Below are 25,741 nucleotides of genomic sequence, written 5' to 3' on the forward strand. Positions count from 1 at the left end.
CTCTACCTGGCAAAGGACTGGCAAAGCGCGCGCCTTCCCCCTTCGCCGCCGCCTCTCTTCTCTTTGGCTGCCGGCGTTGCCACGCCCCTTCCCGCGAAGCCCTATCAGCGTTGGGAACGCCCTCCTGCTCGCTCACTCTCCTGGCTTCTATTGGCCGAAGCCGACGGCGGGGTGGGGCGGTTCTGCGAGTGGGCGGAAGCGCGGCGCCCACGTGGTTCCTGCCTTGAGCCGCCGCGGGGTCCCGGGCCGAGCCGAACCGAGCGGGGCCGAGCCGAACCGAGCGGGGCCGAGCCGAACCGAGCGGGGCCCGGCAGCCATGGACCCGCTGCGGGCCCAGCAGCTGGCCGCCGAGCTGGAGGTTGACATGATGGCCGACATGTACAACCGGTGCGGCCGGCCGGGGAGCAGCGGGAGCGGCGGCTCGGGGGGCCACGGGGGGAGCGGGGCCACGGGGGTGCTGGGGGCATTGGGGAGGTGCTCGGACCTGAGGGGCTGGGGGCACTGGGGTGACGCCGGGGGTGGCCGTGGCTGGGGGGGGCACTGGGGGTGTCAGGGGCGCGGGAGGACCCGGGGGTGCTGGAGGGGTGTTGGGGGATGCTGGGGATTTCCAGGAGGTGCCTGGAAAATGGGGCCCACTGGGGGTGCCTGAGGGTGGGGGACATCGGGGGGGTTCTGGGATGGTGGTGACACCGGGATCCAGGAGGTGTTGGGGTGCCGGGTCGTGCGCCAGGGCCGGCGAGGGGCTGACGGTGCCGGTGCCGTGCAGGATGACGCAGGCGTGCCACCGAAAGTGCGTCCCCCCCCACTACAAGGATGCGGAGCTGTCGAAGGGGGAGAGCGTGTGCCTGGACCGCTGCGTGGCCAAGTACCTGGAGGTGCACGAGAGGATGGGCAAGAAGCTGACGGAGCTGTCGCTGCAGGACGAGGAGCTGCTCAAGCGCATGCAGCAGGGCACGGGCACCGCCTGAGCGCCCGGCCCCCCTCCCGCACCCCAATAAACTGGAGCCCTTGGGCCAGCTGCTTTGCTTCCCTCCACCCCCAGTGCCACCCTGTGGTGACGCGTTGGGCACATCGAACCCAGCGGTGCTGGCGGATGCTGCCGGGGAGCCCCCCCGGGTGTCCTCAGCTGCCGCATGCGGTGTCCTTGAGGGGGCACCCCTGGGTGGCCCCCCTGTCCTCCGGCCAGGCCCAGCCCTTGTAATCCCCGGATTAGGCAGGGCTGGGCTGAGCCCCTTGTAATCCCCTGCGAGGTGGGGACGGGGCTCTGCCCCTCCCTGTCTGCTGGCCGGGGGAGACCCCGCACAGGGACATAGCCCTGGAGCAAACAGAGAGGGACAGGGACATCCTGAGACACCCAGCCCTGGCTGGGGACAGACAGGGACACCCACGGTGGGACAGCTGGGGAGGAACTCCTGGGGACAGACACCCATGCATGGACAAGGACCATGCGGGGACACCCCGAGACACCTGGGGAGGGACCGCGGGGACAGCTGAGCAGGGACAGCGAGAGAGTGCTGGGCACACCCAGAGAACTGCACCAGCACAGGGACACCAACCTCATGTGAAGGACACTTACAGAGGGACACCCTTGGGTGACACCCACCCAAAGGGACCCAGGCCGTGGGTTGGCAGCATCTGTCTGTCTGTCTGCAGCCGGTGGTGTGGGCTCTGTGCGTCTGCGCCTGCTGGGAAGTGGGTCAGGCTGTGCAGGGTGTGAGTGACAGCGTGAGTGGTGGCTCTGTGGCCCCCCGGCTCCCATGACACCCACTGTCCGCCTGCAGGGCCAGCAGCCCGTGAAGGCTCATGGTGCAGCGCGGCGGGGGTGTCTGTCCATCCCCATCCGTCCGTCCCGCAGCGCGGTGCACGCCTTGCTGCCCTCCAGCCGCCGGCGCAGCGGCCGTGCCGGCGCCATCAATATTTCAGCAGGAGCGGGCGCTGACCTGGAAAGGCAGCTGCCTCCCCCCCGCAGCTGCCTCCCCCCCGCAGCTGCCTCCCCCCCGCAGCAGCCGCCCCCCCTGCAGCAGCCAGGCCCCGCTCTCCCAAAATAAGACAATTTTTAATAAATAATTTCCCACCTTTCAGTTCCTGTTGGGGGTTTTTCCTGTTTAGGAAGAGGGGGACCCCTCTGCATCCTGCTGCCGCACCCCAGCTGCCCCCCACAGTTCCAGGGGCTCCCCCTGGGGAGGAGGGGGGCAGAGGCACCCCAGGAGCCGGGACAGCCCTGGGGGGCCGGGAGGGCTCAGAGCTGGGGCAGGAGCAGCCCCAGGAGGGGCAGGAGGACGTGGGGCCGGGGGGGGGCGGCAGCAGCCGTGGGGGCGCAGGGTGCCCGGGGGCAGCGGGCATCCCCGGGGGGGCCGCGGGAGTCGCGGGACGGGGGGGGCGGCCGGGGCTGGGGTCCCCGCAGGTCGTGGGGGGGGAGCCCGTCGCGGTAGAAGGCGGAGGGCGGTGCGGCCGGGAGGATGCCGGGGCGCCCCAGCGCTCGCCCGGGGGTGCCCATCACCGCCACCACCCCGCCGTCGCCACCCTCCTCCTCCTCCTCGTCCTCCTCGGGGCAGGCGTCGAAGTCGCGGGGGCGCAGGTGGCGCAGGTCGGTGCCGCGGCGGTGCGGGGGGCTGGCGCAGGGCACGGGGGAGCTGGAGACGCGGGTGCGGCGGAACCAGCCCCAGAGCGGGCGCGCGCGGCAGTCGCAGGCCCAGGGGTTGGCGTTGAGGCGCAGGAACTGCAGCGCGGGCAGCGCGGCCAGCGGGTCCCCGGGCAGGGCCACCAGGCTGTTGTTGAACAGGTAGAGGATGGTGAGGCGCGCCAGCCCGCGGAAGGCGCGGCGGTGGATGGCGGCCAGGCGGTTGGCGTGCAGCAGCAGGCGGTCCAGGCTGGGCAGCCCGCGGAACACGCGCTCCGACAGCGCCCGGACGCGGTTCCCGTGCAGGAAGAGGTGGCTCAGGTTGGCCAGGTCGGCAAAGAGATCGTCCTGCAGCGGGGAGAAGGGGTGGCTGTGGGGTGCGCAGCCCCTGGGGAGCGCCCGGCTCTGCCCGTGTCCCTGCACGGTGGCCGTCACCTGGAGCTCTGCCCCATGTCCTTGTCCTGCGGGCTTCACTCGCCACCCTTCCCTGGAACCCTGTTCTGTGAGCATCGCCCCATCCCGTGTCTGTGCTCCTTGGGTGTCACCCACTGCCTGGTGTCTGTGCTCCTTGGGTGTCACCACCACCCTGTGTCTGTGCTCCTTGGGTGTCACCACCACCCTGTCCTGTGTCTGTGCTCCTTGAGTGTCACCACCACCCTGTGTCTGTGCTCCTTGGGTGTCACCACCACCCTGTCCTGTGTCTGTGCTCCTTGAGTGTCACCACCACCACCTTGTCCCATGGGAATCACCCATGTCTCTGCTCCACTGGCATCATCCAAAACCCTGTCCCATGCCTATCACCAAGAGCCCCGTCCTGTGCCCCTGCCCCGCTGGTGGCACCCACACCCCTGCCCCATGGCCATCGCTCTGTCCCACATCCCTGCATCCCGCTCCGCCCCTGGCCCACGGCACCCCACGGGGCCGGGGCAGCCCCCAGCAGACCTGCAGGTAGAGCAGCCCGTTCTCCTGCAGGTAGAGGTACTGGAGGCTGTGGAGGCCGCGGAAGATGGCGCTGGGCAGGCTGGCCAGCTGGCACCGGTACAGGTGCAGGGCCTGGAGGCGCCGGAGGCCGTGGAAGGTGTCGGGGGCCAGGACGCGCAGGTGGGGGTTGTCACCCAGGTCGAGCTCCTCCAGGGCGGGCAGGTGTCGGAAGGTGCCCGGCTGGATGGAGGAGATGTTGTTGGAGTAGAGCCAGAGGGTGACGGTGCTGGGCCCGAAGGTGCCCGCCCGCAGCGCCCCGATGACGTTGTTCTGCAGGAAGAGGCGGCGGGCGCCGGGCGGCAGCCCCGCGGGCACCGAGGAGAAGTTGTTGGCCTGGCAGCTGACGGTGGGCGGCGAGACGTAGCAGGTGCAGAGCGCGGGGCAGGCCGGCGTCCCCCCGGGCACCCACACCAGCGCCACCAGCAGCAGGGCCGCCAGGCGCCCGCCTGCGGGCACAGCGAGGCGTCAGCGCGGGGCGGCATCTGCGGCTCCGCCCGGCCCGCCCTGCGCGCCCCGGTCCTCCCCGCGCCCCCGGGGAGCCCCGGGAACCGCACCCCAAGGAGCCCCCAGAGCTGTGCCCACCCACACGGCCACCGTGCCCCAGGAGAACCCCAAGGCCATGACCACCCCACAGGGCCATGGCACCCTAGGAGTCCCCCAGGGCCATGACCACTCCATAGGGCCACAGTGCCCCAGGAGAACCCCAGGGCCATGACCACCCCATAGGGCCACAGTGCCCCAGGAGAACCCCAGGGCCATGACCACCCCATAGGGCCACAGTGCCCCAGGAGAACCCCAGGGCCATGACCACCCCATAGGGCCACAGTGCCCCAGGAGAACCCCAGGGCCATGACCACCCCATAGGGCCACAGTGCCCCAGGAGAACCCCAGGGCCATGACCACCCCATAGGGCCACAGTGCCCCAAGAGCCCCCCAGGGCCATGACCACCCCATAGGGCCACAGTGTCCCAAGAGCCCCCAGGGCCATGACCACTTCATAGGGCCACAGTGCCCCAGGAGAACCCCAGGGCCATGACCACCCCATAGGGCCACAGTGCCCCAGGAGAACCCCAGGGCCATGACCACCCCATAGGGCCACAGTGCCCCAAGAGCCCCCCAGGGCCATGACCACCCAAAGGGCCATGGCTCCTCAGGAACCCCTCAGGACCGTAACCCACCACATGGCCAAGGCCCTCTGGGAGCCCCCTAGGGCTGCGCTCCTCAAAGACCCCTCCCAGGGCCATGCTGCCCCACAGGATCATGCCCACCCCACAGGGCTGGGCACCCCAAAAAGCCCGTGGGACTGTGCTGCCCCGGAGCCACACTCACCCCCTGGGGTCACAGTCCCCTGGGACTCCTATGGGTCCCTCGGCCACCCCACGGGGCAACGCTCCCCCGGGACCCCTTTCCACACCCGGGGGGGTGCCGTCCCCCCACCCCCCACCCGGGGCGGTGCCACGTGCGCGCGTGCCGCGGCCACGTGCGGGGCGGGGCACGCGTGGGCGCGGGCTGACGCTCTCCCGGTGGCACGCGCCGCCGCCGCTCCGGGTGTTTCAGCGCCGCCGCTTCACCCATCCCCCCCAACCCGTGTCCAATCCGCTCCCCCCACCCCACCCCCCCCCGGCTGCAACCCGAGAGCTTCATCCATAATTCAGCCCGGCGGCCTGGCCCCACGCCCGGGGATGCGTGGATGCTCCCAGCCGCCGGTACCGGGGGAGGGGCAGGGGGGGAGGCCTCCGGTGCACCGGGGGGGCCTCCCCCCCTGCCCCTCCCCTGGTTCGCCACGGAAGGGGGGGACACACCCCCACCCACCCACGAAGGCGTCCGGCGCAGCTGCTCAGCGCCGCCCCCCTCCCCCGGCGCCCCGTGCCGGCGTGCGCCCCCCACCCGCGTCCCATCTGTCACTCCCCCTCGCCGCGGGCTGACTCAGTTGGGAGCTGAAGTCACCGGTTCCCGGGCATCTCTTTTTTTCCTCCTCCTGTGCCAGCCCCCCCGCTCCCCATCCCTCCTATCCCCCCGCAAAGTCCTGGTACGGAACGGGCGCGCTGCTCGTGGGTACCCCACGGAGGACGCGGCACCCACCCGCGGGGTGACCTGGGCACTCGTGCAGCCCAGCAGTGCCCGCACTGTGCACCGGCTGTGGCGTGGGGCACCCCCACGCCGGGCTGGGGTCCTGGAGTGGCACCGGGTACCCCGTGGGTCGTGGGGCACTCGCACCGCGCGCTGTGTGCCCTGGGGTGGCACCGGGCATCCTGTCGGTCCCGGGGCACCCCCACGCCGGGCGGTGGGGTCCTGGGATGGCACCGGGCTCCCCGTGGCCACCATTGGGTGCGCCGGCGTTGCATCCACACCCCGGGCTGTGCGCCCCAGGGGGGTATCGGGCACCCTGTGGGTCCCGGGGCACCCTCACGCCGGGCGGCAAGTCCTTGAGCTGAAACGAGCACCCCACGGGGCGCGGGGCACCCCCACGTCGGGCTGGGCTGGCACCAGGCACCCCGCGGGTCCCGGGGCGCCCCAAACCGGGCTGCGCGCCCCGGAGCTGCACCGGGCAGCCCTCTGTTCGCGAGGGGTGCACCCTGGGGTGCCCCGGGGCTGCACCCGCACGGCGGGCTGTGCGCCGTGGGGCGGCACCGGCGACCCACGCACCCGCGGGCACCCACACCCCGCGCTGCCGTGGGCAGCCCGAGAGCCCCGGGGCACCCTGAGCCGGGACCGTGCGCTCCAGGCTGGTCCCCCCGCCCCCCGGGGTTCAGCCGGCCCCCGCCCGTCCCCACGCCTACCTTGGGGCAGGTCCCGAGCCGTGGGGGGCCGCATGGCGGGGCCGCCGCTCAGGCGCTGCCCGCTGCACGGGGGCTCATGGCCGGTGCCGGGGGGGCTGTTCACCCCCTTCCCCCCCGCCGCGCCGCCGGGAGCAGCAGCCGCCCCGGGGCATGGCACGGGTGGGCTGCGGGCACGGGTGGGGTGGGCTCGGCTCGGCACGGCTCTGCCCGCGGCTCCGGTGGGGCTGAGCCCTGCCCCGCGCCGCGCCTTATCCCGGGGCGGCCGCGCTCCGCCCCCCGCCGCCGGCCCCGCCGCTTAACCCTTCCCGGGCCGGCCCGCCCCGCTCCACGCGGGGGGGTCCACGGGGGACACTCGGCGGGGCTAGGGGGATGCGCTGCAGATGCCCGCTGGGGTCGCGCTGCGGGACCCGGGGGGAGACCCGCACTGGGGACGAGGGGCTCGGTGGCGGCGGCTGTGAGCGCGAGGCACGCGGAGGTGACCTGTGACCTCCCCCTCCCCGCCACGGTCTCGGTGCTCGCCGGGGCTGTGGGGCCCGCACGGACCCGGCGGGGGCTGCCCACGGGTGGGTGCCGCGGGGCTGGGGCCGCGGGGGGGGCTGTGGCGCGGTACGCAGCGGGTGCCCCACACCCACGCGGGACCGCGGCGCTGTCCGTGCTCCGGCCGCCGGCGCTGTCCATGGTGCCGATCGCGCTGCTTCCACCCGGGACAGCAGCAACCTCCCTGCGTGGGGCCGCGCCAGAGGGACGGGAGGTGTACGAGCCTGGCAGCGGCCCCACGCGGGTGCCCAGGTAGGGAGGGGGACACGCGTGGCCGCGCCAGGCTGCAGCAGCACAAGCTGGCACCGGCAGCGTGTTTGCGGCGCCGTCTCCGGCGCAGCTCCCGGCGAGCGAAATACCACAAGCTGGTGCGGCGGGCAGTCGTGGGTGGGGACGTGGGTGGTGCGGGGCTGACTCAGGGGCCGCCATCCGCTCCCCCCGCACTGGTGCCCTCAGCATCCCCAGCCCGGGCCCATGGCTACCCTGGCCAGGGCCCCCCCCGGCAGCTGTGCCAGGGGAGGGAGGGGATTGTAGGGTCTGCTGGGGGGATGCACCCACCAGTGGGTGCCTGTGCCCACCTGCCTGGGGGGACCCGGGGATGGGGGGAGGCAGCGGGACGGGCCTGATGCCACCAGCGATGCCCAGGGTAGGCAGGGACGGGTGGTGGGGTCGGTGAAGGGACGGGTGGAAGGAAGGCTAGGTGGGGGCCAGCTGGAGACAAGGACAGATGGCTGGCTGGGTGAAAGACAACTGGAGAGAAGGACAGACGGACGGATGGTTGGGTGAAGGACAACCAGAGAGAAGGACAGATGGACAGCTGGGCAGAGGGCAGGGCAGTTGAGGGCAGGAGGGCTGGCAGGAAACAGGCAGTGCAGGTGACGGGCAGCTGGATGGGTGGTGGGACAGACAGACAGCTGAACAAGTGCAAGGATGGATGGAGTTGTGGTTGGAGGGGGACAGACAGATGGGTGACGGACAGACAGATGGGTGATGGACAGATGGATGGGTGATGGACAGATGGGCTGGATGGGTGATGGACAGATGGATAGATGATGGACAGATGGATGGGTGATGGACAGACAGATGGGTGGCTGGCTGAGCAGATGAGCGGCTGGCTGGAGGGGTGGGGACAGGACGGGTGTCTGCGAGCGCCAGCGATGGACAGGCAGACAGACGGAGGGAGCGGTGGGAGGACAGACAGGATGGAGGAGCGGACATGACGTGAGTGGCTGAGGGGAGGATGATGGGAGGGACGGGGATGCCCCGGTGGGGCGGAGGCAGGGGGGCACCGGGCAGGCTGGGAGGCAGGTGCCAGGGACAGGCAGGTGACAACATGCCCAGGGCCGGGCATGAGCGGGCAGAGGTGTGGGCGGGGCCTGGCAGAGCACAGGCAGGGGGCAACGGGGGGTGGCACGGAGGGGGCCTGGTCAGGGGATGACTCTGGGGTGACACAGTGGCGGGTGGCCCAAGGTTGACCCAAAGGTGGCACAAGGGTGGCCACAGCTGGAGAACCTCTTAGGGACATCAGGTAAGAAGCTGGAACACCTGGAGATGGCGTGGGGGGCACAGGGGTGACACGGGGGCACAGACAGGGAGGCGCAGGGGCAGGGTGGCAGCGCGGTGACACACCCGCGGGTGGCACAGGGGGCACACGGGGGGCACTCGGGGACAGAGCCGTGGCACGCCGGGGGAAGGGCGCCAGCCGGGCAGCCCCGCCGGGCCGGACCCACGGGGTGACCCCCGGGAACGCTCCGCCGGAGCCGCCTCCCGCGTCCCCCCGCGCCGCCACGGGAGGCGGGGCCGGGCCTCTCCGCTCCGCCCCGCCCGCCGCGAGGACGGGCGGGCAGCAACGGCAGCACCGGGACCATCGGCAGCACCGGGCCGGGCCCAGCCGGGGCCGCGGAGCCGCGCCGGTCCCTCCCCGCCGTGCCGGGCGGGGCCGCGGGTGAGCGGCGGCGGGATGCGGCGGGATGCGGCGGGATGGAGGAGCGAGCGGGAGCGGCGCGGAGCGGCCCGGCTGGTTCCGGCTGCGCCGGGAGGCACAGCGGGCGGTCCCGGGCAGGGCCGGGGCTGCGGGGCCGTGGGGCCGCGCTGTGGGGCTGGGGGCCGTGGGGCCGATGGGGGGTGTGGGGGAGGCGTGTGTGGGCCGTGGGGCTGTGTCAGCTCCGGGCTGTGGGGCAGAGCTCTGCCTGGAGGGCTCCCCCCTGCACCCCCCGAGCACTCCAGGGCCTTGCAGGGTGCTCCGGTGCCCCCGCGGCTGCCCCCCTCCAGGGGCACGCGCGTCAAACCCACACGTGTCCCCCTCCCCACGTGCGCGGGCGAATCCCCGTGTCCGGGGCTGTCACCGCTGCCCGCCTGCCCCACAGCCCTGCCCCACGGGACACCCGCGCCCCACACGGGGACAGGAAGGGACCGCAGCCCCGCCCAGCCCCGCTGCAGAAGCCACATGCAGCTGGGCTGGGGACCGGCCAGCCGGGGCAGGAACGAGCCGGCCTTCGTGACCATTAATTATTAAAACGGACGAGACCGGAGGAGCCGGAGCGAGGCCGGAGCCAGCCCGCGCCTGCTGGACGCTGCTGGGGCCGGAGGGGTCAGCTCCTGTCCCCACTTGCCCCCAGGTCCTGGCTTGTGTGGTCTGGGGCACACGGCAGGGCAGCGCGGCTGGAGGGGCTGCGGTCGCCCTGGACCCTCCTGTGCCCCCAGGGGGCTCACCAGTCCGGCCGGGAGAGACCAGCGCCGCTGGGACACACCAGCGTGGTTGGTGGCAAATGCCACCCGCGGCGGGTGCCCGGGCAGTGGCACCCATGGCGGGGTGTCTGGAGGTGCCGCAGCGGGGTGTCACCGGCAGCTCCGGGCAGGGCTTTCCCCCGGCTGCCCAGCGGCCCCGCTGCCCCCCCGCGGGGCAGCTAAAGATAACACAGCCCCCGCGGTCCGGCCGGGTTAATCTTCACCCGCCTGCTGCTGTAATGAGCCCTCATTAGCGGCCATTGCACCGGCCTGAGAGGGACAGCCCTGGGACAGTGACACGGGGACAGGGGACCTCGGGCAGGCACAGCCCGCGGGTGAGTGGGAACAGGGGACACGGGTGATGGTGACAGGGGCATGGCCTTGGCACTTGTGGCACCCAGCTGCAGGTTGCACCGGTGACACTGGGGGACAGGAGGGCCCGGCCGCGTGGGTCAGGGGTTCACAGGGACAGAGGGGGTGCCCAAATGCTCCTGGGCAGCTCCCCAACAGGGTGGCAGTGTCCTCAGTGTAGTGGCAGGATCCCGAGGGCGTGAGTGTCCCCAGGGGACATGTCACAGTCCCCATCAGTGTGCCAGGGTCCCTGGGGGCATGATGGAGTCCCGAGGCAGTACACAGGGTCCCAAAGCTGTGACAGTGTCCCCAGGAGCCATGCTATGGTCCCCGAGGGACTTATCAGTGTCCCCAGGGGGTGTGCTGGGCCCCGGGGGTGTGTCACCGTCCCCAGGGGGTGTGTTAGCGTGTCCGGCAGCGGGCCAGTGCCTCCAGGAGCCCTGCCAGTGTCCCCAGGGAGCGTGCCAGGTTCCCAGGGGGTGTGCCAGGGCCCCCGGCAGGACGTGGCGCGTTTCCAGGGACTGTGCCAGGTCCCCGAGGACGTGCAGGGTGCTGGGGGAGGCGGCAGGTCCCGGGGCAGGCTGGCGCAGGGAGATAAGGAGGTTGCGAGGGGGGACTGAGCCGCTATCAGGTGCCGGCAGCCCTGGGTGCTCCCAGGAGATGGGGACGCGCGGGGGGGCCGTGCCGGGGGTGCGGGTGCGTGCGGGGCAGGTGTGCCCCCATGCACCTCGTGGCAGGGCCCCGACTCGGCGGCAGCGGCAGTGACAGTGACAGGGAGAGCCTGGCCTCGTGCAGGTGGGTGGGGGAGGTTGGGGTGCAGGGGGTGCCAGCACGTGTGCGTGCGTGTGTGTGCGTGTGTGTACGTGTGAGTACACATTCTCACGTGTGCACAGGCTGAGCTGTGAGCAGGGTGCTTGCTGTGCCCCCATGCGTGCAGGGGACCGGTGCCAGCTGCTGGCAGATGGGGACAAGGGGCAGAGTGGGACCTTCGGGGCCTTTGTCCGGGTGGCCACGTGTACCCACGTGCCCCCAAAACCCCCACTCTGGGTGCCAGGTGGGTACAGGGGGTGTCACCACATGGGTGCTAGGTGGGGTGTGATGTCCTGGTGTTCGTCACGCTGCAGGCACGGCGGGGACGCCCCTGGCCGGTGACATGGCACAGGGGGGCGCAGGCATAGCCAAGCGCCTGGGGACGCTCCTCTCGGGGCTGCTGGAGTGCGGCGGCTTCTGCGGCATCATCTTCGGCTGGGCCTCCCTCGTCTTTGTCCTCAAGGACCTGGGCTACTTCCAGGAGCTGTGCCAGCCCAGCGCCAACCTCACCGATCTGCCCGGTACGGTCCCTGTCCCCAGCCCTGCGGTGGACCTGGCCCCACCATCACCCTGCCTTATGTCCCCTGCATGCTTGTGTCCATGTGGTGCTGGTGGCCGGAGGTGCCCTATGTCCCTATGGTGCTGGTGGCCTCCCGTGCCCCAGATTCCCACTGTCCTAGTCCCCGCGTCCCTGCTGTCCCCATGCCCTGTAGTGCCCGATGTCCCACAGTCCTGGTGACCTGTCGTGCCCCGTGTCTCTGCCATCCCAGTGCCCCAAGTCCCAGCTTTAGCCATGCCCCGTGTTCCTGCTGTCCCAGTGCTCCACGTCCCGATGTTTCCCCTTTCCCTGCAGCATCCTCTGTCCCCACTGTGCTGATGCCCTGCGGTGCCCCATGTCCCCACTGTCCCCGTGCCTGTGTCCCCACTGTGCTGATGCCCTGCGGTGCCCCGTGTCCCCACTGTTCCTGTGTCCCCGCAGGCTGCAGCAGGCAGGATGAGGAGTTCTCTCTGGTCTTCACCATCGGCTCCTTCATGAACAACTTCATGACCTTCCCCACCGGCTTCATCTTTGACCGCTTCGGCACCACCGTCGCCCGTCTTGTCGCCATGTGAGCGGGGGGGCAGTGCTGGCAGGGGGCTGGGGCACCCATGGGTGCAGGGGGCGAGGGCTGCTCGTTCGGGTGCTGTGACAGGGTGGGACGTCATCGAGAGCAGGGGTTTATCAGGGCAGGCAGGCAGGGTGGGGCAGGCCGGTCCCTGCCTGTGCCGAGGGGGACCCATGGAGCCCAGGGTGCTGGCTTTGGGCACTGGGGGGACACAGCCCATCCTGGCACTCGTCCCCAAGTGCCACCAAGTGTCTCCAGCATATCCCGTGCCCCCCACAGCCCCCATACGCCTCAGGTCTCCCCAGTGTCCCCAGGACACCCTATCACCACAGAGGCCTCCCATGTCCCCGTGTTCCTTGGCCCCGGGGGTGCCAGGGAGTAGTGGGACACACATGAGATATTGGGGTGCTGGGTGCCTATGTGCCCACGGACCCCAGGATCCCGTCCCCATGTGTCACTGCTGTCCCCAGCTCTCTCTACACTGGTGGGACCCTGCTCGTCGCCTTCTCCACCCCAGGTGAGACCCCAGGGGCACCGGGTACCCCAACCCTGTGGGGACCCAGTGGGGACACCCTTGTCCCCACTCACCCCCGTGTCCCCAGCGCTGGCGGTGCTGCTCTTCCCGGCCATGTCCATGCTGTCGGTGGGCGGAATGCTCCTCATCCTCACCAACACGCAGGTGGGTTTCCCGCATCCTGACCCCCAGTGGCCGGGGCACCCCCGCTGCTGGGGGTCCCTGACAGCATGGGGGGTCTCTCCGTGCCAGGTGGGAAACCTCTTTGGGAAGTACCGCTCCATCATCATCACCCTCTACAACGGGGCCTTCGACTCCTCGTCCGCCATCTTCCTCATTGTCAAGGTGGGTGTGTGGAGGGGTCCTGGGTGTCCCTGGTCCCAGCACAGGCACCACGGGCAGGGCTGGGGACAGAGCTGGGTCACAGGTGGGGACATGGTTTAGGACGTTTGGATCACAGCTGGGGACACAGCCAGTGGACACACAGAAGGGTCACAGCAGGGGACATACTTGGGGGCACAGCAGGGGACACAGCTGGGACACCATTGGGCCACAGTCAAGAACACATCTGGGGACACAGCTGAGTTACCGCTGGGGCACACGTGGGGACACAGCTGGGCCTAGGCAGGGCTGGCACGTGCCAGTGTGGCACGGTGGCAGCCGGTCCCTGTCCCCGCCCCAGGTGCTGTACGAGCGCGGGCTGTCCCTGCGGACCATGTTCCTCTTCATGGCGGCCTGCAGCGCCTGGCACCTGCTGCGCACCCTGTTCCTCATGCCCCGCTCCCGCATCCCCTACCCGCTGCCCCCCGCCTACAACTATGGGTAGGGGGCACTGCCTGCACCCCTGGGGGTGGGGTCTGTCCCGGGGGGTGGTGGTGGTGCCCATCCTGTGGTGGCTGGTGGGTCCTTCCATGGATGGTGGGTCTCATCCTGGGGGCGGTGGTGGGTTCCATCCTGTGGTGGTTGGTGAGTCCTGTCCTGTGGTGGTCGGCGGGTTCCATCCCGTGGGGGTCGGTGGGTCCTGTCCTGTGGTGGTCGGCGGGTTCCATCCCGTGGGGGTCGGTGGGTGCTGTCCTGTGGTGGTCGGCGGGTTCCATCCCGTGGTGGTCGGTGGGTCCTGTCCTTTGGTGGCTGGTGGGTTCCATCCTGTGGTGGTCGGCGGGTCCCGTCCCGTGGTGTGGGGTGACAGGGTGACAGGGCGGGTGGTGCCGCAGGCTGCGGTGCCCAGGGCGGTCCCAGTCGTACCGCACCTACGAGGAGAAGCGTCCGCCGGAGGAAACCGGCCCCGAGGAGACCCCGCTGGAGCCCAGCGCCCCCACAGGTGCCAGGGCGGGGCTGTCCGGGGCGGGGCAGTGGTGGGTTCACCTCGGGTGGGCGTGGCCATGTGACTGGCACATGGAGGAGGTGGGCGTGGCTGCAGGGTGAGCTGTGGGTCAGGTTATGCAGATGAAGGGGTGTGGTCTGGAAGGGGAGTGGCTGAGTGTAGGTGTGGCTACGCAGATAGAGGGGGTGTGACCCAGGGCTGGGCGTGGCTATACAGGGCTGTGGTCAGAGGGTGGGTGTGGCTATGCAGGTAAAGAGGGTGTGAACTGGGGCTGGGCGTGGCTATGCATGGGTGTGGTCAGAGGGTGGGTATGGCTATGAAGGTAAAGGGTGTGAACTGGGGTGGGCGTGGCTATGTATGGGTGTGGCCAGAGGGTGGGCGTGGCTATGCAGGGGTGTGGTCATGTGGTGGGCGTGGCTATGCAGATGAATGGGCGTGGTCATGCAGGTGGACACAGGCCCCCCCAGTGGGTGGGAGTGACCAGGGCAGCAGTGGGCGGGGCCTGGGCAGGCGTGTCCAGGGCGGTGCCACCACTGACCCCCGCACAGGCGCTGGGGACGTGCCCACGGTGTCCTTCAGGGCCTGCGTGTGCTCGGCGCTCTTCGCCTGGCACGTGGTCTGGCTCTCGGTCATGCAGCTGCGGCACTACCTGTTCATCGGCACCCTGAACCCGCTGCTGCAGCACCTGGCGCGCGGGGACACCCGCCTGGGTACGCATGTGGGGACACGGCCGTGGGGACACCCACCCGGGTACACGTGACCCCGGGGAGACACGGTGGGGGTGTGGGACATGGCTGCAGGGACACCCGCCTGGGAACACACAGCAGGGGGGACACAGCCAGGGGGTGGACACCCGCCCGAGTACACATGGTGGGGGGGAATATGGTCAGGGGATGGGGGACATGGCCATGAGAACACCCATGTGTGTATGCACGGCTGGGGGGAGGGACACAGCCGGGGGGGACCTGGCAGGGACACCGAGGGGATGCCCTGACGCCCTCTCCCCGCAGTCAGCACCTACACCAACGCCTTCGCCGTCACCCAGCTCTGTGGGGTGCTCTGCGCCCCGTGGAACGGCTTCATCCTCGACCGGCACAAGCGCGGCAAGACCCCCCGCCCCGAGGGTAACCCACCGGCCCCCCGGGCGGCGGCCCTGCTGCCGCCGCCCCCGCCGTGCCCACCGCGGGGCCTGTGGTGGCGCCACCGCCCGCCCTGACGCCGCCGTGCCCGCAGGAGCCCTGGGGACGCTGGCTGACCTGCGCGCGTCCGTGCTGTCGCTGGTGGTGACGGTGGCGCAGTGCGTGCTCTTCTCGGTCTGCGCGGCCGTGCCGGTGCTGCCCGTGCAGTTCGGCACCTTCGTGCTGCAGGTGCTGAGCCGCTCCTTCCTCTACGGGGGCAACGCCGCCTTCCTGGCCATCGCGTGAGTCCCGCGGCCACGCGTGCGGGGACAGGGTGGCGGAGGATGAGGCGGTGGTTGCAGGGTCATCATGGTGGTGTTGGGACAGCGTGGTGGGGGTCAGGGTGTTGGGGAGATGGTGGTGGGTGAGGGTGGGGGGCAGAGGATGGTGGCAGGGGACAGGGCGTTAGGGGGTGTCGGGGCACACTGGTGACGTGGGGTGACTGGGCAGGGGATGGTGGCAAGTTGGGAGGGGAGTCCGGGAACAGGATTGGGGGGGTGTCGGGGGACAGGGTTGGGAGGGGAGTCCGGGAACAGTATTGGGGGGTTGTCAGGGGACAGGGTTGGGGGTGGAGTCTGGGAACAGGATTGGGGGGGTGTCAGGGGACAGGGTTGGGGGTGGAGTCTGGGAACAGGATTGGGGGGGGTGTCAGGGGACAGAGTGGCAGAGTTGGGAGGGGTGTCAGGGGACAGGGTTGGGGGGATGTCAGGGGACAGGGTTGGGGGGATGTCAGGGGACAGGGTGGCAGAGCTGGGGGGTGTCAGAGGGGTGCAGGGTATGGTGGTGACACCGGAGGGCCGGGCAGGTTCCCCCCACAGCACTTTGGGAAGCTGTACGGGCTGGCCATGGCGCTGTCGGCGCTGGTGGCCCTGCTGCAGTACCCCTGTGTCACCCTGGTGCGCGGGCCACTCGGCGGGGACCCCTTCTACGTGAGTGTCTGCCCCACGGCTGACCCGGGAGGGCGGGGGTCCTGCCCCGTGGGGGAACGGGGTCCCGCTCTGGGGAGGGATGGGGTTCCTGCCCCATGGTGGGATTAGGGTGCTGGCCCCTGGGAGGGCAGGGGTCCTGCCCCATGGGGAACGGGACTCCTGCACCCAGCTCAGTGAGCCGGGGGCTGTGGAGCTGACCCGGGGCACCCCACTTGGGGGGCCAGTCCCCAGCCTCACACCCTGACACCCCCCAGGTGAACGTGGGGCTGATTGCCGTGGTGCTGGTGGCCTTCGTCAGTCCCGTGGTGGTGGCCCGCAAGTGCCACCGGCTAGCCAAGGATCTGGGGGCGGCCGGCACCCCCCTCACAGCCCCCCCCAGCGCCGAGAGCCCCACTGAGCTGCCCCACTGAGTCCCGCACCCCCCAGCTGCCAGCCCAGCACCCCATTTTCTATTGGACTGGGTGGGGGTGCTGTGCTGGTGGGGTGGGGGGTGTGTGCAGGGAATAAATATTGGTGACCTCACCGTGCTGCCCCCTCCCCGTGCTCCCTGTGGGGGCTGCCCCGGGTCTGCTGTGGGGGTGGGGTGGGCACCCCAATGCCTCCCAGGGCTGGGGGCACAGCAGCCCTGGCACACATGGACACTTCTGCTTTATGGGTCAGGGACAGGGGCCACCGCGGGCCCTGGGGAGGGGGGGGGGCCACCGCGGGCCCTGGGGAGGGGGGGGGCCACCGCGGGCCCTGGGGAGCGGGGGGGGCCACCGCGGGCCCTGGGGAGCGGGGGGGGCCACCGCGGGCCCTGGGGAGCGGGGGGGCCACCGCGGGCCCTGGGGAGGGGGGGGGCCACCGCGGGCCCTGGGGAGGGGGGGGGCCACGGCAGCGCCCAGGCGCCTCAGTACCGGCAGATGAAGGGGTGCAGCTGGAAACAGAGCGTGCTTCTCCAGAGCCTGTCTGGGGACAGGGACAGCGTCAGTGCACGGGGTGCCCCCCGTGCCCCCTAGCTCTGTGACCCATCCTGGTGCCCCCTGCCGTTAACCCCATAGCCCTGTGCCCCCCTGATGCCACCTCCCATTGTCCCCAGAGCCATGTGCCTCCCGCCGCTGCTCCCAGTAGCCCTGTGCCGTTTCCCAGTGCCCTGTGCCCTCTCCCAGCACCCACGGACCCCAGTGCAGGGGGGGGATGCAGGTGTCTCACCAAAGGTGCTGAGGGTGGTGCAGGTGGTGAAGAGATGGCGGGGGTGGGTGGGCGCCCAGCTGGTGTGGTTCCAGGGGCTGCCGCCCGCCCACTGCAGCTCCCCCGCCATAGCACCACCCAGTACCCAGCCCCTCACACCCAAAAAGCAGCCCCAACACCCCAGACCCGGCCCCTCACCCCCAGAACCAGCCCCGGCAGCCCAGACCCTCACCCGCAAATCCCAACCCCAGTACCCCATACCCAACCCCTCACCCCCAAATGCCAGCCCCAGCGCCCCCAACCCAGTTCAGACCCAACCCCAACGCCAATTTCCCTCACCAGTCCCCACACCCAAGCACACAGCCCCCCCTTTCCCAGCCCCAATACCAGCCCCAGTGCCCCACACCCAGCACTCAGCACCCCACGTCCAGCCCATTGCCCCCAAAAAACAGTTCCAGCCCCGCTCCCAGCCGCCCGGGGCTCAGCCCCCTTACCGTGGGGCCGGTAACGCAGCAGCTCTTGGTTGCGGGCGGCGCTGTGCAGAGAGGCCAGCTGCCCCCCAGCACCCCCGCAGTGCCGCTGCGGGGACACGGCCCGGCACCCCCGGCAGTGCCGCTGCGGGAGGACACGGTGCCGAGCTACGCCCACCGCTCCCAGCTCACCGACCGGCACCTGCGCACCCACCGCCCCCACGCCCCCTCACCTGTGCGTCCGCGTGGGTGCGGAGCGCGGTCACTACCACGTGGTGGAACCTGTGCCCCCCCGGGCCGGGCCCGCGGGGCCCTGCGGGAGTGTCGGGGGCTGGCGCTGGGGACAAGGCGAGGGTGGCACCGGAGTCCCTCTGCCAGCCCCAGGGCACCGGCCCGGCGGGGGACACGGCGCCTCTCCCGGGTGCCCGGGAGACACGGGGGAGCAGGGGTGTCCCCAGGGAGGCCCCGCCGGGGGGCGCTCACCGGGGGCTCTCACCGGGGGGCTGGCGGAGGCCGCGCCAAGCAGGGCCAGGGTGAGGAGCAGGCAGCGCTGCATGGAGGGGCTGGGCACACCGGCGGGGCTGGGGACACCGGCACGCTAGGGCACCCTTGGGAAGTGCCATGTGCCCAGTCACCCTCTGCGACCCTGGGGCCGCCCTGATGAACATCCTTCTTCCCCTAGGCCCCCCATGTCCCCGCTGTCCCTCCGCCATCCCCAGTGCCACACAGTGCCACATCCCCTCTGCCCCTGCTGCCACCCCCACGGTCTCCTGGCACCCGTGCCCCCCCGTGTCCCTGGTTCCCCACAACCACCCCTTCTCCTGAACGCCCTGTGCCACCCTGTCCCCTTCATGTCCCCCTGCCACCCCAGAGCCACCCGTGCCAACATCAGGGACTCCCGTCCCCAGCCCCGACAGCTGGAGCCTGAGCCCGCCCTGCTGTCCCCATCCCCGCTCCTCATCTCGGGGCTGGGGGGCTCTGCCCGCTGTCACCCTAACAGAGATGATGGGGCCACACGTCCCCACGGCAGCCTTGCGCCACCCCCACCATGGCCTCCCTGTTGCGGACACCGGGGGGGCACCCTGGGGGTCCTGCCTGGCCCTGCCCGGGACGGGGGGCACCCACCGGACACCGGGGGGATGGGGACAGGGGGCTGCGGGTAGGGGGACATTGCACAGGGGTGGGGGTGCGGGGGGGTTGGGGTGCTGAGGTGCGCGGGGTTGGGTGCTGATACCATCTCCCGCCGGGCAGCGCTTGCCCAAGGGCCGTTTTCTCCTCAACAGCCGTGGTCCGGTTTGGCCGTTGGCCCGCAGCCCCCCCGGCCTGCCTCCCCCCAGCCTGGCCCCTCCCGCCTGCCCCACACGGGCGGACCCTTCCCCCGCCCCTGCCCCAGACCCCTGGCCCCGCAGGAACTCACGACTCAGCACCCCACAGCCTCGCCCCTGGGCACCCCCAAAGTCCCCATCTCATGGCCAGTGCACCCCCCACCCAAGTAGCCCCCTCTCCGGGGCCACGTGCGCCCCACACCCCAGCATCTCCCCCCTCCGTGCGATCTCCACATGCTAGCAGCCCCTGCACCCCAAACCCCCGCAGCCCCCACACTGTACCCCCTACACCCCAAACCTCTGGAGCCCCCAAACTGTGCCCCCTGCACCCCAAACCCCCGCAGCCCCCACACTGTACCCCCTACACCCCAAACCTCTGGAGCCTCCAAACTGTGCCCCCTGCACCCCAAACCTCTGGAGCCCCCAAACTGTGCCCCCTGCACCCCAAACCTCTGGAGCCCCCACACTGTGCCCCCTGCACCCCAAACCTCTGGAGCCCCCACACTGTGCCCCCTGCACCCCAAACCTCTGGAGCCCCCACACTGTGCCCCCTGCACCCCAAACCTCTGGAGCCCCCACACTGTGCCCCCTGCACCCCAAACCGCCGCAGCCCCCTCCCCAGGCAGGGTGCAGTCAGGGCCCCCCCGGGCGGCCCCCCTGTACCCAGCGGTTGGCGGGCGGGGACCGCAGCGGGGCTGGAGGTGGTGTGGCGCAAGGCTGTGGTTGGGGACACGTGGCCCTGTCACCGCTGTACGGGTGACAGCGGGCAGAGACCCCAGCCCGCAGCGTGAAGAGCCCCGCAAGTCCCAGGTGAGGAGCGGGGACGGGGACAGCGAGGATCGTGGGGACAGTGAGGACAGCGGGGACAGCAGGGCGGGCTTAGCCTGAAGCGGCCGGGACTGGGGACCAGGGTGGGTGTCCCTGAGGCTGACACGGGTGTCTCCGGAGCGGCAGAGGGACATGGAGGGACAGGGTGGCACAGGGTGTTCAGGGGAAGGGGTGGCCGTGGGGCTGGCAGTGGGGAACCAGAGACATAGGGGGCGCGGGCAGACTGGGGCCGTGGGGGTGGCACTGGGGGTGGCAGAGGGGCACAAGGCAGGTGAAGGTGGCCCCAGGGTGGCAGAGAGTGACTGAGGACATGGCATCTCCCGAGCGCGCCGGTGTCCCAGCCCCGCCATGCAGCGCTGCCTGCTCCTCGTCCTGGCCCTGCTGGGCGTGGACTCCGCCAGCCCTCCCGGTGAGCGCCCGCCCCGCGGGGACACCCTGGGGACATCTCGGGGACACCCCGGGGACACCTCGGGGACGCCCCTGCTCCCCGCACCCCGTGTGCCCGGGGTGACACGCCGCTGTCCCCAGCCCCTGCCAGACCCGAGGCGGAGGCGGCGGCGCTGGCGCTGCCGGAGGACGACGGGGACGACGGGGACGATGCCCGGTGCCCGCTGGAGAGCGAGACGCAGACGCTCAGCGTCCCGGACCCGCTGGCTGCCCGCACCTGCCGCTACGTCGTTGTCACCCACTGCCGCACCTTCCGCGACGCCCAGGTGGGCAGGGGTCGGGCGGGGGGTCGGGCGCGCCAGCCCGTGTCCCGGTAACCGGCGCGTTCCGCAGGCCGTGTGCCGCCGGTGCTACCGCGGGCAGCTGGCGTCCGTCCACAACGACCGCGTCAACGAGCTCCTGCGCAGCCGAGCGCGGCTCTGCACCAACCAGGGCCAGGTCTGGATCGGGGCCGTCACCCGCCCCGTGGTAAGGGACTCGCGGGAGGGGACCCGCGACTCCGCCCCGGCCCCACTGCATCCTGCCCGGCCCGGTCGCCTGCCCTGTCACCTGTCCCCGGTGCCCACCCTGGATGTCCCAGCCCTGTCCCAATGCCCTCAGTACGCACCCTGGGTGTCCCAGCCCTGTTCCAGTGCCCCCAGTGCGCACCCTGGGTGTCCCAGCCCTGTCCCAATGTCCCCAATGCCCCCAGTACGCACCCTGCGTGTCCCAGCCCTGTCCCAATGCCCCCATTGCGCACCCTGGGTGTCCCAGCCCTGTCCCCCACCGCGCCATGCCCGGGTCCCCCACGCCCAGTGCCGGGGTGTCCCCATGGCCTTGCCCCTCTGTGCAGGGACAGACCGTGAGGTGCCACTGGGTCGACAGGAGCCGCTGGAACTACTCGTGCTGGTCGCCGGGGAACCCGTTGTGCTCTGGCCGCTTCTGCACCGCCCTCTGCACCAACAGTCAGTGGGGGCGCGGGGGGCACTCGGGGCCCGGGGTGCTGTGCTGGGAACCTCTGCCCGTGGGGCCTGGGGCGAGGCTGGGGGGAGGCTGGGGGCCTGGGGATGGGCAGGTGGTGCCGGGAGCTGGGGTCGGGTCTTGGGGGGCGGTCCTGGGGATCGGGGTCTGGGTCTGGCACCTCGGGGTTCAGGGCTGGTCTGGGGCAGCGGGTGCTGTTGGGTGCCAGGGCTGACTCCCTCTCCCCCCAGACGGGAGCTGGAGAAGCGTGTGCTGCCGCACGAAGCTGCCCTTCATCTGCCAGTACTGAGGGGCTCAGCCCCTGCAGTGCCCTGCGCCCCCCCACCCCTGCACCCCCGAATCTCAATAAAGTCTCAGCTGTCAGCGCCCATCTCTGTGCTCAGGCGCTGGGCGGGTGGGGGGTCCTGGGGCTGTAACAGGGGTGCACAGGGGGGAGGTTTGGGGACAGGGGTGTCCCTTATGTCCTGCACGGCCCCTGCATGGGCAATGGGGGGGGAATAGGGTCCCCTCCCCAGGGACTGTGATGACACCTCGACACTGGAGCCCATGGCCAACCCCAAATCGGTGGCACCGCCATGACCTCCCCTGCCCCTGCGCCCAGCCCTTCCGTTAGACCCCCCATAACCAGCCCTCGCCCCCCGCACAGGCTGGGACGGGTGGGTGCTGTGAGCCCGAAGTTTATTGGGATGGGGGTGCTGGGAGCAGGGAGGTGCTGGGGGCTGCAGAGATGGGGGGCACTGGGGAGGCATCACCCCCACTGCCCAGTATGTTCCCCATGCCCTGTCCCACTGACAGCAAGGGGGTGGCAGCCATGCGGGGGGCTGGGCGCAGGGTGTGGGGTGAACGGGGGGGCTGCCCCACAGCGCCCAGGGCTAGAGGCCGAGGGAGAAGGTGCCCGAGTCAGTGGACTGCTTGTCCCGGCCGCAGCCCCCCAGCGCGCCGGGGGGACACACCGTGGGGCTGCCGGGGGGCGCGGGCACACTGGCCTCCGGCACCTGTGGGGCAGGGACAGGACGGGCGCTGGGTTAGTCCCTGCCCCATAGCCAGGGCCCCTGGGGGGGCTCAGGGGTGCTGCCTGCACGTCCCCCCACTGGCCAGCCCCACAGAACCCCAGAGGGGCCCGGTCCAGCCCCCCCAGAGGTGGCCCTTGGCATGGCCCCAGCCCCACAGCAGCCCCAGCCCCACAGCAGCCCCAGCTGCATAGCTGACCTCCTCGAACTTGCGGGCCTTGTAGTGCTCAGCTCCCTTCAGGAAATTGAGCAGGATGATGTCGCACAGCACCGTGCCCTGGGGGGGGGCAGCGTTGGGGTGGGGGGCACAGAGCCCCTCTGGGAGATGCCACCCCTCAGGGGCTGAGAACGGCCACAACTCACCACGCCGATGGAGGTGAAAGCTGCCACCGTGTTGATGAGGGTGGGGACGATCCCGAACTTCCCAGCCTGGGGGTGCAGAGACCCCCGTTGGTGGGGGGTTTCCCCCGCCATGGCCCCACAGGGCCCCCCGAACCCCCACGTACGTTGCCGTACACCAGGACGTCGAAGCGGATGCCGAAGGCCTTGGTGAGGGTGCGGCGCTCGGTGCCGTCGTGCCAGCGGTAGTACCGGGCGTGCCTGCGGGGGGCGCGGGGCGGCGGGACCGTGCTGGGCTGTGCCCACGCGAGCGACACGCGTGTCCCGCCGTGGCCGCGGCCGTGCCGTACCTGAAGTTGTACCCCGCGGCGGGCGCGCGGCCGTCCAGGCGGGTGAAGGAGTAGCGGGGCAGGCAGCGCTCCCAGGCGCGGTCCAGGTCACACAGCCACCCGATCTTGATGCCCAGCACCCCCCCCTGCCCCGGCCATCAGGGGGGACACGGCCCATGTCCCCACGGCCCCGTGTCCCCACACCATGTCCCACGTCGCCCTGCCTGTACATCCCAGCCCCCTGCCCTCACATCCACCCTCCTGTGTTCTCACATCCGTGTCCCCATCTCCTGCATCCTCGTGTCCCCATGTCACCACATCCCACACTCCTAAGTCCTCACATCCCATGTCTCGTGCCCCCACGTTCCCATATCCCACATCCCTGTGTCCCCAAGCTCCATGTCTCTGTGCACCCACAGTCTTATGGTCCCATGTCCCCTGTCCCATGTCTCCGTGTCCCTGTGTCCTCATGTCCCCATCTCTCACATCCCTCTGTCCCCATGTCCCACATCCCCATTCCCCAAGTCCCCTCTCCCACGTCCCTGTGCCCCCACGTTCCATCCCACGTCCCGTCTCTCCCCGCCCCCGCCGTGTCCCCTGTCCCCGCTCACGGTGGCGGCCAGCGCGGGGAAGTCCTGCCCGGCCAGGCGCACCACGTCCCCCAGGCGCAGGATGGGGCAGAGCGGCTGCAGCTCGGGGTGGAACCGGCACCGGCCCAGCTCCGCCCCGCTGCCGGGGGGCGGCAGGTTGGCCCTGGGGACACGGGGGACACGGGGGACACGGCCATCAGCCAGCCGGGCCGGGGGGACCCGGGCCCCCGTCCCCGTGTGCCCCTGTCCCCGGTGCCGCTCACTTCTCGAAGCCGAAGAGCGGGAAGCGGATGCTGTTCTTGATGAAGAGAGTGAAGTTTTCCGCCTCCAGCATGACGGGGCTGCGGTGCGGGGACAGGGGTGTTCCTGGGGACACAGCGGACACGGACCCCGCCGCCCCGTCCCCCGTGTCCCCCCGGCCGCACTCACACGTCCACCGTGTCCACCTCGGGGGGGCACCAGCCGCGGATCTCGCAGGTGCGCAGGGTCCGGTTGTAGGGAACGCAGCGGCCGGTCAGCATCCCTGCGAGCCCACCGGTGCGCTGAGCCGGCCGGACCCAGCCCGGCCCGCGATCCCGCGGCCCCGCACCGCCCCGGGGGTCCCGCAGCCCACCCGGGGGTCCCTCAGCCCCCGCACCGCCCCGGGGGTCCCGCAGCCCACCCGGGGGTCCCTCAGCCCCCGCACCGCCCCGGGGGCCCCGCAGCCCCGCGTCCCTCACCGCTGCCGGTGGCGGCGCCCCTCCCGCGGCAGTCCCGGTCGGCCGCGCAGCGGTACTCGGCTTCGCTCTGCCGGGGGGGCGAGAGGGGCGTGAGCCGGGGCGGGGACGCGGGGACACCCCCTGTGCCCCCGCCGTGTCCCCGGCGCGTACCTCGGGGCAGACGCCCTGCGCCTGGTTCTCCGTCAGGATCTGCTTGGTGACCACCACGAACACCGAGGTGCCCTGGGGGGACGTCACCGTCACCCTGACCCCCGCCGAGAGGGGAAACTGAGGCAGGGGCGGGACCCGGCGCCCCCTCACCTGGGGGGGGGTGACGTAGTCGGCCGTGTCCAGCACGCGGCCGGCATAGCGCCCGATGCCCTTGACCTTGGTGACCACCGAGGACTCGATGACCGTGTCCCGCACCTGGTAGGCTTTCTCATGGAGGAACACCCAGCTGGGACAGCACCCGCGGGGTGACAGGGGGGACAGCCGCCCCCGCCACCCGCGGGACCTGCCCGCCCCCCGGCACCCCCCGCGCAGAAATGGGGCACCCGAGTGGCTGCCGTACCTGCGACAGGCGCTTGTCACCCGCCCGCGCGCCGCCGGTGGCCGCTGTCACCCCCGGGGAGCACCCGGGGCCACGCACCCGTCTCTGTCACCCGCTCGGGCCGTGCTGCGGCTCCCGCTCCACCTCGTCACCCGCACTGACACTGTCCCCCGCACGAGGACGCTCTGCTCGCTGTCCCCATCGCGCCACCCGCACTGACACTGTCCCCCACCTGTCCCCCGCACGAGGATGCTCTTCTCGCTGTTCCTTCCTGTCACCCGCACCCTCTTCTGCCTGTCCCCATCGTGTCGCCCGCACACCTGATGCTCCCGGCGCTGACACACGTGTGTCCCTCTCGCCTGTCCCTCCTCCGCCCTGTCACCCCGCTGGTACCCGCCGCTCCCCTCCCCGCACAGCTGCCCCGCTGTCCCCTCGCTGTCACCCCCGGTGTCGCTCGCAGCAGCCCCGGGAGGAGGGCGGCGGGGGTCCGGGGGTCTCACCCGATGAAGTAGGCGAGGATGAGCAGCTGCACGGCGCGGTTCACCGCGCCCACCGCCCAGCTCCGCACCACCACCGCCTTGGCCGTCTCGTACGAGAGGAATCCGGTCACCCAGCGCGGGGGGGACATGGGCGGGCAGGGGCCGGCAGGGACCGGCAGGGACCGGCAGGGACGGGCAGCACGGGCAGGAGCGGCAGCACCGGCAGCGCGGCAGGAGCGGGCAGGAGCGGCAGGAGCGGGCAGGAGCGGCAGGAGCGGCAGGAGCGGGCAGGAGCGGCAGGAGCGGGCAGGAGCGGGCAGGAGCGGCGGGAGCGGCGGGAGCGGCAGGAGCGGGCAGGGGCCGGCAGCGCGGGGCGGGGCGGGGCGGGGCGGGGGCGCAGCCCGGTCTGGGGGTGCAGGGGCGGGCGGGGCCGTGGCGGGTCCCGGTTCCGGTGCCCTGCGGGGGTTTCCCCGAGGGTCCTGGACCCTACGCTGTGCGCACAGTGGGACGGGGGCACGGGCGGGGGATTTTGGATGCCCCGTGCGCAGGGTCCCTGTTTCGGGGTGCTCCTGTGGGGGTCCCCCGCGTGCGCGGCCCCGGTTTGGGGTGCCCCAGGTTCGGGGTCCCCCGAGTTTGGGTGCCCCGTTTTCGGGTGCCGCCTCTCCGGGGCGGCCCCATTCTTGGGGTTT

At 71.4% G+C, this 25,741-nt stretch overlaps 5 protein-coding genes across 13 annotated transcripts; 3 read left to right on the forward strand and 2 right to left on the reverse strand.

Annotated features, from left to right (window-relative positions):
* The first annotated feature begins 184 nt into the window (after positions 1 to 184).
* Positions 185 to 1,016, forward strand: TIMM10 (translocase of inner mitochondrial membrane 10). Its single transcript, XM_065840163.2, has 2 exons — positions 185 to 387; positions 767 to 1,016. Exons 1-2 carry the CDS (start codon positions 317 to 319, stop codon positions 966 to 968), a joined length of 273 nt encoding a protein of 90 aa, XP_065696235.1. The 5' UTR covers positions 185 to 316; the 3' UTR covers positions 969 to 1,016.
* Positions 1,017 to 2,037: 1,021 nt separating this feature from the next.
* RTN4RL2 (reticulon 4 receptor like 2) lies at positions 2,038 to 6,604 on the reverse strand. The gene is made up of 3 exons (XM_065840162.2): positions 6,382 to 6,604; positions 3,563 to 4,047; positions 2,038 to 2,968 (listed from the first exon to the last, which is right to left on the reverse strand). Exons 1-3 carry the CDS (start codon positions 6,413 to 6,415, stop codon positions 2,240 to 2,242), a joined length of 1,248 nt encoding a protein of 415 aa, XP_065696234.1. The 5' UTR covers positions 6,416 to 6,604; the 3' UTR covers positions 2,038 to 2,239.
* Positions 6,605 to 8,347: 1,743 nt separating this feature from the next.
* On the forward strand, positions 8,348 to 16,379 carry SLC43A3 (solute carrier family 43 member 3). 7 transcript variants are annotated; one of them, XM_071808644.1, is made up of 13 exons: positions 8,348 to 8,446; positions 11,121 to 11,327; positions 11,786 to 11,915; positions 12,383 to 12,429; positions 12,515 to 12,591; positions 12,679 to 12,771; positions 13,109 to 13,248; positions 13,641 to 13,747; positions 14,299 to 14,460; positions 14,761 to 14,874; positions 14,984 to 15,170; positions 15,734 to 15,857; positions 16,112 to 16,379. In XM_071808644.1, exons 2-13 carry the CDS (start codon positions 11,150 to 11,152, stop codon positions 16,265 to 16,267), a joined length of 1,515 nt encoding a protein of 504 aa, XP_071664745.1. In that variant the 5' UTR covers positions 8,348 to 8,446; positions 11,121 to 11,149; the 3' UTR covers positions 16,268 to 16,379. The 7 variants fall into 7 exon arrangements, with proteins under 7 accessions (XP_071664745.1, XP_065694463.1, XP_071664746.1 ...); XM_065838391.2 differs by lacking the exon at positions 8,348 to 8,446 and adding an exon at positions 8,722 to 8,863; XM_071808645.1 differs by lacking the exon at positions 8,348 to 8,446 and adding an exon at positions 9,857 to 9,980 and having other exon boundaries at positions 14,765 to 14,874; positions 15,118 to 15,170.
* A 3,402-nt stretch (positions 16,380 to 19,781) lies between these two features.
* Positions 19,782 to 21,427, forward strand: PRG2 (proteoglycan 2, pro eosinophil major basic protein). The gene is made up of 5 exons (XM_065838396.2): positions 19,782 to 20,059; positions 20,179 to 20,363; positions 20,431 to 20,565; positions 20,930 to 21,041; positions 21,288 to 21,427. Exons 1-5 carry the CDS (start codon positions 19,999 to 20,001, stop codon positions 21,344 to 21,346), a joined length of 552 nt encoding a protein of 183 aa, XP_065694468.1. The 5' UTR covers positions 19,782 to 19,998; the 3' UTR covers positions 21,347 to 21,427.
* Positions 21,428 to 21,718: 291 nt separating this feature from the next.
* On the reverse strand, positions 21,719 to 25,337 carry P2RX3 (purinergic receptor P2X 3). Of its 3 annotated transcripts, none has more exons than XM_071808649.1 (12): positions 25,074 to 25,337; positions 24,345 to 24,480; positions 24,195 to 24,266; positions 24,045 to 24,111; positions 23,755 to 23,848; positions 23,589 to 23,666; positions 23,347 to 23,488; positions 22,757 to 22,860; positions 22,574 to 22,667; positions 22,431 to 22,496; positions 22,267 to 22,344; positions 21,719 to 22,052 (listed from the first exon to the last, which is right to left on the reverse strand). In XM_071808649.1, exons 1-12 carry the CDS (start codon positions 25,199 to 25,201, stop codon positions 21,930 to 21,932), a joined length of 1,182 nt encoding a protein of 393 aa, XP_071664750.1. In that variant the 5' UTR covers positions 25,202 to 25,337; the 3' UTR covers positions 21,719 to 21,929. The 3 variants fall into 3 exon arrangements, with proteins under 3 accessions (XP_071664750.1, XP_065694466.1, XP_065694467.1); XM_065838394.2 differs by having other exon boundaries at positions 22,757 to 22,881; positions 25,074 to 25,330; XM_065838395.2 differs by lacking the exon at positions 24,195 to 24,266 and having other exon boundaries at positions 22,757 to 22,881.
* Between the last annotated feature and the right edge of the window lie 404 nt (positions 25,338 to 25,741).

This window comes from Patagioenas fasciata, chromosome 5 (genome assembly GCF_037038585.1).
Source record: "Patagioenas fasciata isolate bPatFas1 chromosome 5, bPatFas1.hap1, whole genome shotgun sequence".
NCBI lineage: Eukaryota > Metazoa > Chordata > Aves > Columbiformes > Columbidae > Patagioenas > Patagioenas fasciata.